The sequence below is a fragment of the Anomaloglossus baeobatrachus genome, chromosome 11, assembly GCF_048569485.1.
Source record: "Anomaloglossus baeobatrachus isolate aAnoBae1 chromosome 11, aAnoBae1.hap1, whole genome shotgun sequence".
In the NCBI taxonomy this organism is placed as follows: domain Eukaryota; kingdom Metazoa; phylum Chordata; class Amphibia; order Anura; family Aromobatidae; genus Anomaloglossus; species Anomaloglossus baeobatrachus.
The window spans coordinates 55,022,948-55,036,550 of record NC_134363.1 but is presented as its reverse complement, the minus strand read 5'-3'; the positions used below and the strand labels follow the sequence as shown (position 1 = coordinate 55,036,550).

The 13,603-nt window shown below is 48.8% G+C and overlaps 1 protein-coding gene across 1 annotated transcript in view; it reads left to right on the top strand.

Moving 5' to 3' along the window:
• The window catches only part of KASH5 (KASH domain containing 5), a 145,771-nt gene that overhangs the window by 87,460 nt on the left and 44,708 nt on the right, over positions 1-13,603 (top strand). Inside the window, exon 13 of the mRNA XM_075327914.1 lies at positions 1,549-1,630. Within this exon, the coding sequence (XP_075184029.1) occupies positions 1,549-1,630 (82 nt within the window). The remainder of the gene's footprint in view (positions 1-1,548; positions 1,631-13,603) is intronic.

Sequence of the window (13,603 nt, the reverse complement as noted above, 5' to 3'; positions counted from 1 at the left end):
TCAAATTATGTCCAATTCGCTTTTTTATCCTTTATTTTTTTTGTATTGTTCCAATACACACAAATGAAATAAACATATGTATAACAAAATGTGTAGTTGCCATAATTTTGTGGGAGAAATACTTCATTTCTGGAACAATTTCAAGGGTGCCAACACTTTTGGCCATGCAAAACAAGAATGACGCGGAGACACCATCACATGTTTCTCAACACTGGCAGGAAACTAGCCAGGTCTTTCACCGAGAAGGAACAACCACGGGTAGGGCAGTCTCCAGTCAAGGAGACCACCTATGCCAAACATGGTATCCATCTACAAACAGCTGTTTCGGGGTATTTGCCCCTCATCAGTGTGGAGTAGGAAACTGGCTAGTGGGAGCAATGCCTAGTAGAAGACTACATAGGTAAAGATGGTTGACCTCGGGGAGATCAACATCCAACACCGCCAAGACACCATCACGTGTTCTAGTGTCACTGCGTTGAGAAACACGTGATGGTGTATCCGTGGTGTTGGATGTTGATCTCCTCGAGGTCAACCATCCTTACCTATGTAACACTTTTGGCCATGACCATATGTTGGATTTCAGCTAATAAAGGGAATAGAGTTCTGGCCCCATGCACTTAAGGGAGTAAATTAACTGTATTTCTCCGAGCAGCCTCATGCTTTCAGTCATAGAGGTGTGACCAGCTGGGTTTTAGTACCCACTCAGTGTTTAGTGAGCGGTGGCTGTGACCACAGCACGGCAGTAACTGTCAACCGGGTCAGCAGTAGAGATGAGCGGTTGCATTTAGGTTCGGTTCGCCAGCAGCAAAGAGGCCGAGCCTTCACTGGTTCAAGATTGACCCGAAAGCCGAGCAAGTCTCTGTGCGGACCCGTAGAAGCGTTGAACAAACATGCAAAATGGCTGTCGTCCGACGTGCCCCGTGTACTCCCCTCCCACGTGCCTTCACTTGCAACCAATTGATGGAATAAAAGGGTTTTTTTTACACAACTATTCCGGTGAGTGCCATTCGTTCTACTATTATGTTGCCGAGCAAGTCTCTGATTGGCAGTTTGATCCTCTGCCCACATACAGCCAGCCATAAGCAGATCACTTCCGGGGAAGGGTGGGCAGGCTTTTTCAAAAAATGTTTGCTATTTTTTAACTCCCCAGTCATCGAGGCACAAGACTAATCCTCTTTTTTTTACATACTAACATAGGACCAATAGGTGGGACCTACATGTATCAGACACTTATGTCCTACCATGAATGTCTGAGATAGGAGAACCCCTTTAAGTATCTAACTTTTACATGCATCTCACACAATTGATATATATTTTTTTCGGAATAAATGAGATTTTTCAACTAAACTTCCCAAGCTGCTTTGATTTGATAGAAAAAAATCAAGATCTGATTCTATTCTTCATCCTTATCATTGATTTAATCGACTATACAAGAAATGAGTGTGACCGAAGGCCGCGTCTTTATACAGCAAATTCAAAAGAAGCTATGTATGGTGGACCGTTCAGAATATCGAGGTAACACGCGTGTCCTTTTCTGTGTCTTTACAGACATTCAAGTCTCTCCCACGAGCAGCATTCCAGCTTTCTCCCCGTATGGTCCGTGCGTAATGAAATAGAGGAAATTCAAGAGGTGATGCCACATGATTTACTGTAGAAAAATGTGTGCCTGGCTTTAGAGAATTCTTTTCTTTTACCTTGAAAGTTACATTTAAAAAGAAATTCCAATTTGGAAAAGAATTAATGTAAAGAATTTTCGGTCAATGGTCTCCAAGGAAACTACAAAAGCAGGAATGTAAAATCTAGATACTGAAAATTGAGACGAAAATACGGTATTTATTGGACAGGTTTAGAGGGTTAGACGTATTTAGTGTGAATTTATTATTTCTTTTTATCAGATACCATGTGTACACAAGGTTTCAGCAGCATCTCATCATGTCTACTGGTTTAAATGCAAAATGGCGTCTTCGGAAAGGAAGAGGTGAAGAGTACAGGAACTCTAGTGCACCTATTGGAGGTAGCAATCCTAAAAGTCAATATCCACCACTAAGGGCCTTGCCACATGGCTTATGATAAGAAGCCAAACCAGAAACTCCATTTGCAAACACATACCCCTGTTTCCCCGAAAATAAGACCTAATCTGAAAATAAGCCCTAGCAGGAGCTTTCAGCATTTTTGGAGCATGCTTAAAATATAAGCCATACTCCAAAAATAAGCCCTGGTTGCGGTTCCATAATGAAGTGTCCGGGTAGCTAAAAGAGTTAAAGAATACAGCAAGACACTTTATTAAAGAAAGCGGACACCCCCAAAGGGGAAGACAGCCCCAAAAGGGAAGACAGCCCCAAAAGGGAAGACAGACCCAAAAGATAGAAGACAGCCCCAATAGGTAAAGAAATAACGTTTGGAACACCATTCTGAGCCTGAACTGGGTGCAAAAACCTAAAAAATCTACTCTATATGGAGATAAGGTATGCACACCAGTGACTATGCAAGGGGAATATATGAAAAGCAGAAAATGCTGTGTGAATACTGACATGAAAAATCCAATAGCTATATGTAAGAGTGAAAATATGAAAAATGGAATCTGCATCACTGCCATGAACATATGAATAAAGAGAAATTTAGCTACTGAATTGATCAATGCAACAGAGCCCAACACTACGCCAAAGTATTTCTCTACGTTGGGGTCCCTAGCTTGTGTGTGTCCTCTCATGCAGTTAAAAAACTTACTGTGTATGGGACGCTGAGACCCAGGCTATATATACGTATCATGTGGACTGGCAATAGGTGTGAGTGGGGCCGGGTTCACAAACGAAAGACTACAAATCAATCAAGGAATAACGTCTGGAACACCATTCTGAGTCTGAACCGGGTGCAAAAACCTAAAAAATCTACACTATATGGAGAAAAGGTATGCACACCAGTGACTATGTAAGGGGAATATATGAAAAGCAGAAACTGCTGATTTTTCATGTCAGTATTCACACAGCAGTTTCTGCTTTTCATATATTCCCCTTACATAGTCACTGGTGTGCATACCTTCTCTCCATATAGCCCCAATAGGTAAGACAGACCCAAAAGAAAGCAGACAGCCCCAATAGGTAAGACAGATCCAAAAGAAAGCAGACAGTACCAAAAGGGAAGACAGAACTAAAAGAAAGCAGACAGTACCAAAAGGGAAGACAGAACCAAAAGAAAGCAGACAGTACCAAAAGAGAGACGAAAGCCCCCAAAAAAGCAGACAGCCCATAAATATTTTGCACTCACCAGACCCCGAACAACTACACCTGGCATATGCTGATGGTGGATGGGCTCTCCCATAGAGATTTGTGTCACTGTTAGGTTCCTCGCTGTTTTGCGCACACACACACACACACACACACACACACACACGCACGCACGCACGCACGCACACACACACACGCACGCACACACACACACACACACACACACACGCACGCACGCACGCACACACACACACACTGGGTCCCAGTATCACTCTGCTCTTACACACACACACATCTGGTCCTAATAACATTCCACACACACATTGGTTGCAGTATCACTCTCTACTCTAACTCTGCGCAAGTGATACTGCTTCCGGCCAACAGGGGGAGCAACCTCTGTGGAAAGCAGGTGGACCTGATAGGGGTGCAGATGTCCAGGGTCTGGTAAGTGCGATTCTCCTGGGGGTGTCTGCCTTCTTTTGGTGATAAACTTAGTCATGTATCCGCAAAAATAAGACCTACCCTGAAAATAAGCCCTAGTGCCTTTTTTTGGGGCAAAAAATAATATAAGACACTCTCTTATTTTCGAGGAAACAGTATTTCAGGGTGTTTGCCCCTTATTAGTGCAGAGCAGGTGAACTGGCTGGGTGAGAGGCTCCTGACAGGGGGTCTAACAGATAAAGCATCTCCTTGTGGAGAGCGCCAAGTTGCTACAAGAAGGCTTAAAGACTATACAACGTCTCTTTGAGGGGTCTCTTCAATGAAACTTTACCGTTTAGATCACCTGTCAGAGGCCCCTACCCAGCCAAATCAGTTCTCCTGCTTTGCACCCTAAAACATGTGTCTAGAAATGGAGTTTCTGTTTTGGCTTCTTATTCTAAGTCATGTATTAAGGCTATGTACGCAGTAGAAAAGTGATTTTCTTCAGCGCTCTATTGGGAGACCCAGACGATTGGGGTATAGCTACTGCCCTCCGGAGGCCACACAAAGCACTACACTAAAAAGTGCAAGGCCCCTCCCCTTCTGGCTATACCCCCCCGTGGTATCACGGGTACTCCAGTTTTCAAGCTTTGTGCGAAGGAGGTCAGACATTCCATGCATAGCTCCACAGATTTTAGTCAGCAGTAGCTGCTGACTATTTCGGATGGAAGAAAAGAGGGCCCATATAGGGCCCCCAGCATGCTCCCTTCTCACCCGTGGATGGTGTTGTAAGGTTGAGGTACCTATTGCTGGTACAGGGGCTGGAGCCCCACATGCTGTTTTCCTTCCACATCCCCTTGTAGGGCTCTGTGGAAGTGGGATCCTGCCGGCCTCAAAGCTCTGACGCCGGGCTCCATCCACAGACCCATAGCACCTGGTGGATGCCGAGCAGGAGTACCATCAGGGACAAGGCCCTGCATCATACAGGTACTCTGTGTCCCCGGCAGGCACAGACACACTCCGGGCTGGCTGGGTGTTGTAGTGCGCCGGGGACCGTAACGCTAGAGCTAGTGTTCCTACAGTTTAACTGGGGGACTTTTTTCTGTGTTGTGGGAACGCAGCGCCGACCCCCGCTGGACCGGCGGCGCTGCTGTGACTTTTAGTTCGCCGGGGACATGCCGACCGCGCTTTTACGGCGGTGGCGTTTATAAATCTAGTCCCCGGCTGATTTACATGCTCCAGCCCTCTCACTAGGCACAGAGGGAAGCAGGCTTCCCGCTCTTAGCCAGGAACGCCCAGGGCCCGCCCCCCCTCCTCTCTCAGGACGCCGGCAGCCATTACATGCATGTCTGGCTGGAGGAAGGACGCAAGGCTCTGGGAGACCTGGACTAGGGGGCTTTGGAGATCACACACCCGCTCTTAAGCGGGCGGTAAGCGGCTTTTCAGCTGGCCCCTCTAGTGCCTCAGTGTGTATTAGTGTACTGTGTCACTGGACATATATATATTTCCTTATTGCTTGCACTGTGAGGTCGCTTCCTGGCTGTATACCCAGATCGCTCTGAGGAGGCAGCAACATGTCATCCACAAAACGCAAGGCTGCCAAGGCTAGGGCTGTGTACACTGCGTGTGCTGCATGTGGGGCTGCTCTACCAGCAGGCTCCAAGGACCCCCATTGTGTGCAATGCTCAGATCCGGTGCTGCTTCGCCAGCCGGAGTCAGGAGAGATAGTGACCCAGGCTGAGACGCCTGTAAGTCCTGCCCCGGTGTCAGGGACAGACTTTGCAGTTTTTGCTGATAATATGTCTGTGACTATGGCAAAAATCCTTGAAACTTTGCAATCCATGCCTGGGGCTCAGTCTATGGACACGGCGAGGTCTCTGTCCTCTAATCCCCCTCAGTTGGATTTAATCCAGACTGCAAGGGGGTCCCCGGCTTCACAGGCTGAGTATTATGACTCAGATGATAGCCCCAGCCACCCTAAGCGGGCTCGCTGGGAAAGACCCTCAACGTCATCACACTGCTCAGGGTCTCAGCGCAATCAGTCGCTCTGTGATGCGTCTGATGAGAGTGATCAGGAGTCTTATCCTGGAACCCCTCTCAATCTGGATACCCCGGATGGGGACGCCATGGTAAACGAGCTTATCTCAGCCATCAATAGACTGTTGGATATTTCTCCCCCAGCCCCTTCTGCAGAGGAGGCAGCTGCAGAGCAGGAGAAGTTTCGTTTTCTCTATCCCAAGCGTAAATTAAGTGCTTTCTTGGATCACTCTGACTTCAGAGAGTCAATCCAGAAACACGACGCTCATCCAGAAAGGCGTTTCTCTAAACGTTCTAAGGATACACGTTTTCCTTTCCCCCCTGATGTGGTCAAGCGCTGGACCCAGTGTCCAAAAGTTGACCCCCCGATTTCCAAACTTGCAGCTAGATCCATAGTTGCAGTGGAGGATGGCGCTTCACTTAAGGATGCCAATGACAGACAGATGGACCTCTGGTTAAAGTCTGTCTATGAAGCTATCGGCGCGTCGTTTGCTCCAGCATTCGCAGCCGTATGGGCACTCCAAGCTATTTCAGCAGGGTTAGCAAAAGTGGATGCTATCTTACATCCAGCGGTGCCGCAAGTGGCGTCCCTTACCTCGCAGATGTCCGCGTTTGCGTCTTACGCTATCAATGCGGTCCTAGAATCTACCAGCCGCACCTCAATGGCGTCCGCCAATTCGGTAGTTTTGCGCAGAGCCTTGTGGTTAAAGGACTGGAAAGCAGATGCTGGTTCCAAAAAATGTTTAACCAGCCTGCCTTTATCTAGAGATAGACTGTTTGGCGAGCCATTGGCTGACATCATTAAACAGTCCAAGGGTAAAGACTCTTCTTTGCCCCAGCCCAGATCAAGCAAACCTCAGCAGAAAAAATGGCAGCAGAGGTTTCAGTCCTTTCGAGGTTCGGGCAAGACACAATTCTCCTCGTCCAAAGGGACTCAGAGGACGCAAAGAAGCTCAGATTCCTGGCGGGCTCACGCGCGCCCCAAGAAAGCAAATGGAGGAACCGCTTCCAAAGCGGCTACCTCATGACTTCCAGCTCCCCCCCTCCGCATCTCCGGTCGGGGGCAGGCTCTCCCGCTTTTCCGTTATTTGGATGTCACAGGTCAAAGACCGGTGGGTGACAGACATTTTGTCTCGCGGGTACAGAATCGAGTTCAGTTCTCGTCCTCCAGCTCGGTTCTTCAGAACCTCCCCACATCCAGACCGAGCAGATGCCCTGCTGCAGGCGGTGGACTCCCTAAGAGCGGAAGGAGTAGTGGTTCCTGTACCGCCTCAGGAACAAGGGAGAGGGTTTTACTCCAATCTCTTTGTGGTTCCAAAAAAGGACGGCTCGTTCCGTCCTGTTCTGGATCTAAAGCTGCTCAACAAACATGTGCACGCCAGGCGGTTCCGGATGGAAACCCTCCGCTCTGTCGTGGCCTCAATGTCTCAAGGAGACTTCCTTGCCTCAATAGACATCAAAGATGCTTATCTCCACGTGCCAATTGCTACAGAACATCAACGTTTTCTACGTTTTGTGATAGGAAACGAACATCTTCAGTTCGTAGCTCTGCCATTCGGTCTGGCGACAGCCCCACGGGTTTTCACCAAGGTCATGGCGGCAGTGGTAGCGGTCTTGCACTCTCAGGGACACTCGGTGATCCCTTACCTAGACGATCTACTTGTCAAGGCACCCTCTCAAGAGGCATGCCAACTCAGTCTACATGCTACACTGGAGACTCTACAGACGTTCGGATGGATCATCAACTTTCCAAAGTCGAATCTGTCTCCGACACAGTCACTAACGTATCTTGGCATGGAGTTCCATACTCGAGCAGCGAGAGTGAAGCTTCCGCTGAACAAGCAGCGGTCACTACAGACAGGGGTGCAATCCCTCCTTCAGGGCCAGTCGCACCCCTTACGGCGCCTCATGCACTTCCTCGGGAAGATGGTGGCAGCCATGGAAGCAGTTCCCTTTGCGCAGTTTCATCTGCGTCCACTTCAATGGGACATTCTCCGCCAATGGGACGGGAAGTCAACGTCCCTGGACAGGAAAGTCTCTCTTTCCCAGACGGCCAAGGACTCTCTACAATGGTGGCTCCTTCCCACCTCATTGTCTCAGGGAAGATCCTTCCTGCCCCCATCCTGGGCAGTGGTCACGACAGATGCGAGTCTGTCAGGGTGGGGAGCAGTGTTTCTCCACCACAGGGCTCAGGGGACGTGGACTCCGCAGGAGTCCACCCTTCAGATCAATGTTCTGGAAATCAGAGCAGTGTATCTTGCCCTACTAGCCTTCCAGCAGTGGCTGGAAGGAAGGCAGATCCGAATTCAGTCGGACAACTCCACAGCGGTGGCATACATCAACCACCAAGGGGGGACACGCAGTCGGCAAGCCTTCCAGGAAGTCCGGCGGATTCTGATGTGGGTGGAAGCCACGGCCTCCACCATATCCGCAGTTCACATCCCCGGCGTAGAAAACTGGGAAGCAGACTTCCTCAGTCGCCAGGGCATGGACGCAGGGGAATGGTCCCTTCACCCGGACGTGTTTCAGGAAATCTGTCGCCGATGGGGAGTGCCGGACGTCGACCTAATGGCGTCCCGGCACAACAACAAGGTCCCGGCATTCATGGCGAGGTCGCGCGATCAAAGAGCTCTGGCGGCAGACGCATTGGTTCAAGATTGGTCGCAGTTCCGGCTCCCATACGTCTTTCCACCTCTGGCACTCTTGCCCAGAGTGTTACGCAAGATCAGATCCGATTGCAGCCGCGTCATACTCGTCGCCCCAGACTGGCCGAGGAGATCGTGGTATCCGGATCTGTGGCATCTCACGGTCGGTCGACCGTGGTCACTGCCAGACCGACCAGACTTACTGTCCCAAGGGCCGTTTTTCCATCAGAATTCTGCGGCCCTGAACCTGACTGTGTGGCCATTGAGTGCTGGATCCTAGCGTCTGCAGGATTATCTCAAGGAGTCGTAGCCACAATGAGACAAGCTAGGAAGTCAACGTCTGCTAAGATCTACCACAGAACGTGGAAGATTTTCTTATCTTGGTGCTCTGCACAGAGAGTATCCCCTTGGCCATTTGCATTGCCCACCTTTCTTTCCTTCCTGCAATCGGGGTTGGAAAAGGGCTTGTCGCTCAGCTCCCTTAAAGGGCAAGTCTCGGCACTGTCGGTGTTTTTTCAGAAGCGTCTAGCACGTCTTCCTAAGGTGCGCACGTTCCTACAGGGGGTCTGTCATACAGCGGCCGTTAGATCCATGGGATCTGAACAGAGTACTTGTTGCTCTGCAAAAGCCGCCCTTCGAGCCTCTAAAGGACATTTCCTTTTCTCGCCTGTCACAGAAAGTGGCGTTTCTTGTCGCGATCACATCGCTTCGGCGAGTGTCTGAGCTGGCAGCTTTGTCATCCAAGGCTCCTTTCCTGGTGTTCCACCAGGACAAGGTAGTGCTGCGCCCCATTCCGGAGTTTCTCCCTAAGGTCGTATCCTCGTTTCATCTTAATCAGGATATATCCTTGCCTTCCTTTTACCCTCATCCGGTTCACCGGTATGAAAAGGACTTACGTTTGCTAGATCTGGTGAGAGCACTCAGAATCTACATTTCCCGAACGGCGCCCATGCGCCGTTCCGATGCTCTTTTTGTCCTTGTCGCTGGTCCGCGCAAGGGATTGCAGGCTTCTAAAGCCACCCTGGCTCGATGGATCAAAGAACCAATTCTAGAGGCCTACCGCTCTGCGGGGCTTCCGGTTCCTTCAGGGCTAAAAGCCCACTCAACCAGAGCCGTGGGTGCGTCCTGGGCATTACGACACCAGGCTTCGGCTCAACAGGTGTGCCAGGCAGCAACCTGGTCCAGTCTGCACACTTTCACCAAGCATTATCAGGTGCATACCTATGCTTCGGCGGATGCCAGCTTAGGTAGAAGAGTCCTGCAGGCGGCAGTGACATCCCCGTAGGGGAGGGCTGTTTTTTTGCAGCTCTAACATGAGGTATTTCTTTACCCACCCAGGGACAGCTTTTGGACGTCCCAATCGTCTGGGTCTCCCAATAGAGCGCTGAAGAAGAAGGGAATTTTGTTACTTACCGTAAATTCCTTTTCTTCTAGCTCTTATTGGGAGACCCAGCACCCGCCCTGTTGTCCTTCGGGATTTTTTTGTTGTTTGCGGGTACACATGTTGTTCATGTTGAACGGTTTTTTCGGTTCTCCGATGTTTCTCGGAGTTAATTTGTTTAAACCAGTTATTGGCTTCCTCCTTCTTGCTTTGGCACTAAAACTGGAGTACCCGTGATACCACGGGGGGGTATAGCCAGAAGGGGAGGGGCCTTGCACTTTTTAGTGTAGTGCTTTGTGTGGCCTCCGGAGGGCAGTAGCTATACCCCAATCGTCTGGGTCTCCCAATAAGAGCTAGAAGAAAAGGAATTTACGGTAAGTAACAAAATTCCCTTCTTTCTCAAGAAAATTTCTGAAGTTGAAGATTTCCGCACCTGCGGAAAAATCCGTGGGAAAAACGCATGCGGATTTGCCGCTAATTTGCCGTGGATTTGCCGCGAATTTGCAGTGGATTTACCACGGATTTACCGCAGGTTGGTCCCTGCGGTTTTGCAATAAATAATATAGATAATCGATAGACAGAAAATGGATAGAGTGAAAGATGGATAGATGAATAGATAGATAGATAGATAGATGAGAAAGACTTCTATAATGTCCCACCCCCCCTGCATTTTCTAAGCTGGCACCCTTTAGTGACTTTCATGTGGCACTAAAGGGTGCTTAGCCTTGTATTTAGCCATAAAATAAATACATAATTAAAAAAAAACAAAAAACGACGTGAGGTCCCCCCATCTTTTGTAGCCAGCTAGGGTAAAGCACACGGCTGCAGCCTGCAAACCACAGCTGGCCGCTTCACCTTGGCTGGTAATTCAAAACAGAGGGCACCCCACGCTGTTATTTTACATTAAATAAATAATTTAAAACAAAAAACGTGGGGTCCCCCCCAAATTGCATCACCAGCCGAGGTAAAGCGGACAGCTGTGGTCTGGTATTCTCAGACTAGGGAGGTCCACTGTTATTGGACACTCCCCAGCCTAAAAATAGCAGGCCGCAGCCGCCACAGAAGTGGCGCATCCATTAGACGTGCCAATCCTGGCGCTTCACCCCAACTCATCCCGTTGCCCTGGTGCGTTGGCAAACAAGGTAATATATGGGGTTGATGCCAGATGTGTAATGTCACCTGGCATCAAGCCCTGGGGTTGGTGAGGTCAGGCGTCTATCAGATACCCGACATCACCAACCCAGTCAGTAAGAAATAAAAAGTATCAACAAAAAAGTTTTATTTGAAAAAACACTCCCCGAAACATTCCCTCTTTCACCAATTTATTGAAAAGAACAATCAATTCCACGTCCGGCGTAATCCAATAAGGGGGGGGGGTCCCACGGCGATCCATACCATAGTCGCTGACCCAGTCAATGAAGAACAGAATGTTCCCCATTGGCTGGGAGAGCAATGCAGTGACCTGAGCTAACATCAATAGCCCAGGTCACTGCATGGGATGCCGAGCGCTGCTGCCAAGAGGATAGATGAGATCATTACCTGCTGTGATCATCTCCTGTACTGCTGACGTCAGCGCTGTCACTGACTTCTATGCCCGCTGCGTTGTCAGAAGTATCACGAGAGCCCGTGACGTCACCGCTAGTGACAGTCTCGGGCCGCTCGCGAGACGGGCATAGACAGCAGTGACCGCGGTGACGTCAGGAGGCAGGAGATCGTCACAGCAGGTAATGATCTCACCTCCTGACAGCAGCGATCGTCATCGCCGCGGCTGTCAGCACTGCAGGATGTCAGTGTCTGCCTGCGCTGCCGCGTGACAGGCTGCTGACACTGCGGGCAGACACTGACACCCTGCAGTGCAGTGTCAGTGTCTGCCTGTGTCAGTGTCTGCCTGCGCTGCAGCGTGACAAGCTGCTGACACTGCGGGCAGACACTGACACTGCTGTGCTGGCAGCGGCGGGGCCGGAGCAGGACACAGACTGCACGGGCACCTGGAGGTCGCACGGAAGTGCTTCTGTGCCTCGTCCAGGCAGTGAGACGTGTGTGTTTACTCTGCTCCGCTTCCTCTTCCTGGCATAATGACATCGCTTCCTGCAAAACCGCAGGCAGCGATGAGCATTACCGCAGGTAAATCGCGGCTATACCGAGGGTATACCGCACATCATTTGCTACCTGCGGTATACCCCCGGAATTTCGTGATTACATTACAGTGAATGGAGTGAAATTCCGGGGGTATTCCGCAGGTACCTGCGGAAAATAATGGACATGCTCATTTTCTCAAGAAATTTTCTCAAGAAATTCTTCTCAAGGAAATTTCTTGAGAAAAATCCGCAGCGTGCGCACAGCTATTTTTTTTCACATAGGATTTGCTGGGAAATGTCTGCACAAAGATTGCAGACATTTCTCAAGAAATTTCCGCGGCAAATCCGCGGGTAAATCGCACTAGTGCGCACATAGCCTAAAAGTCAATATTGACCCTAAAAATAAAAAAGAGCGGAAGTAAGAAACTAGGGTGTCCTTTCAAAGCATTTATCCAAGCATTCATATAAAATAAGGTATCTTGCTTTGACACTGAACCAGTGCATTTTTTAGGCCACAGGAAGGCACTGGTTCAGGGCTGAAACGCGTAGCCCTGTTTTATATAAGTGTTTGAAAAAAATGTTTATAACAATACCCTGGGTTATTCTACCCTTCAGGCATGTATTACTGCTGTTATTTTTTTTTGTTTCATTATTCTATTCAACAGCAGCATCTTCCATCTACAAGTTTAGATGGGAAGAATTGCAGCTGATTCTTCCATTTCTCAAGGTATCAAAACAGAGTTGTACTTGGTAGTAGCATATCTCATATAGGTGTCATGATGTGACTGGTAGGATAGCTAGGGACAGGGGCTCATATGCTGTCCTTCACGCTAGGGATTCCTAGGCTGTCCCTAACCTCAGGGTTACCCCTAACGGTGGAAATGCCTGAGACCCATACCTGGCTATGCTCCTGATCAGAAATAATCTGATTCCCTTTCCCACCAGGGACGGAAGGGGCAGAGGTCAGATGAAAACACAGATAAACACAGACAAGGGAAAACTAAAACTCTGACACACTGCAAACTCACAGGAACAAACAATGAGAGACTCAGAAGAAAAGCAAGAGCAGGAAGGTGAGCAACAAAAAACAACAAGAGTTAACTCTACAACCACACACCACAATAAGTGCTACAATCTCCAGTTAGTCTGGATCACAACCCCTCACCAGACCAGCTAAGATAAGCTATAGCTGGCATACAAGGAAGGCTCTAGCTAGCATATATATGAGGGGAGCAGATGTGATTGGCTCCCCCACAACATGAGATCAAAGGAGACTAACTCTTGCTAGCCTGCCTATGAACTACCAATCTGTTGGTCAATGCCCGATTTTGCCTGTGCTGATCACATACATCAGAGAAGTTATCTGGCGGAGTGTCAGAATCTGTAGTCTGAACAGATCATGCTGCACCATGACAGTTGTTGATGTTTGCAAAAATCTCCATGTGACAATAGGTGTCTACTGGCATACTACCTCTACCACACTGTTTATAAACACATCTGTAACACATCCTTTTAGTTACGGTTCTGCACTATAGGGCGTACCATGTTTTCTGCATTTGTTATTATGGTAATATTGATTTTTAGGATTGCTACCTTCAATGGTAGCCTAAAGGTGGCCTAAAGTTCCCATCTTCTTCCTCTTCCTCAGGCAATTTGCATATTTAAATTCCCAGGGGAGCATAGTATGGCCTATAAGACTATTTCCTAACTTGTCGCTCTCCACAATCTCTAATTCTTAAGTCTATATACAGCTTTCATATAGGTCTCCAATGTACCAAGAAACAATCAGTGATAACACTCGGGAGGAGGGGGGTGTCA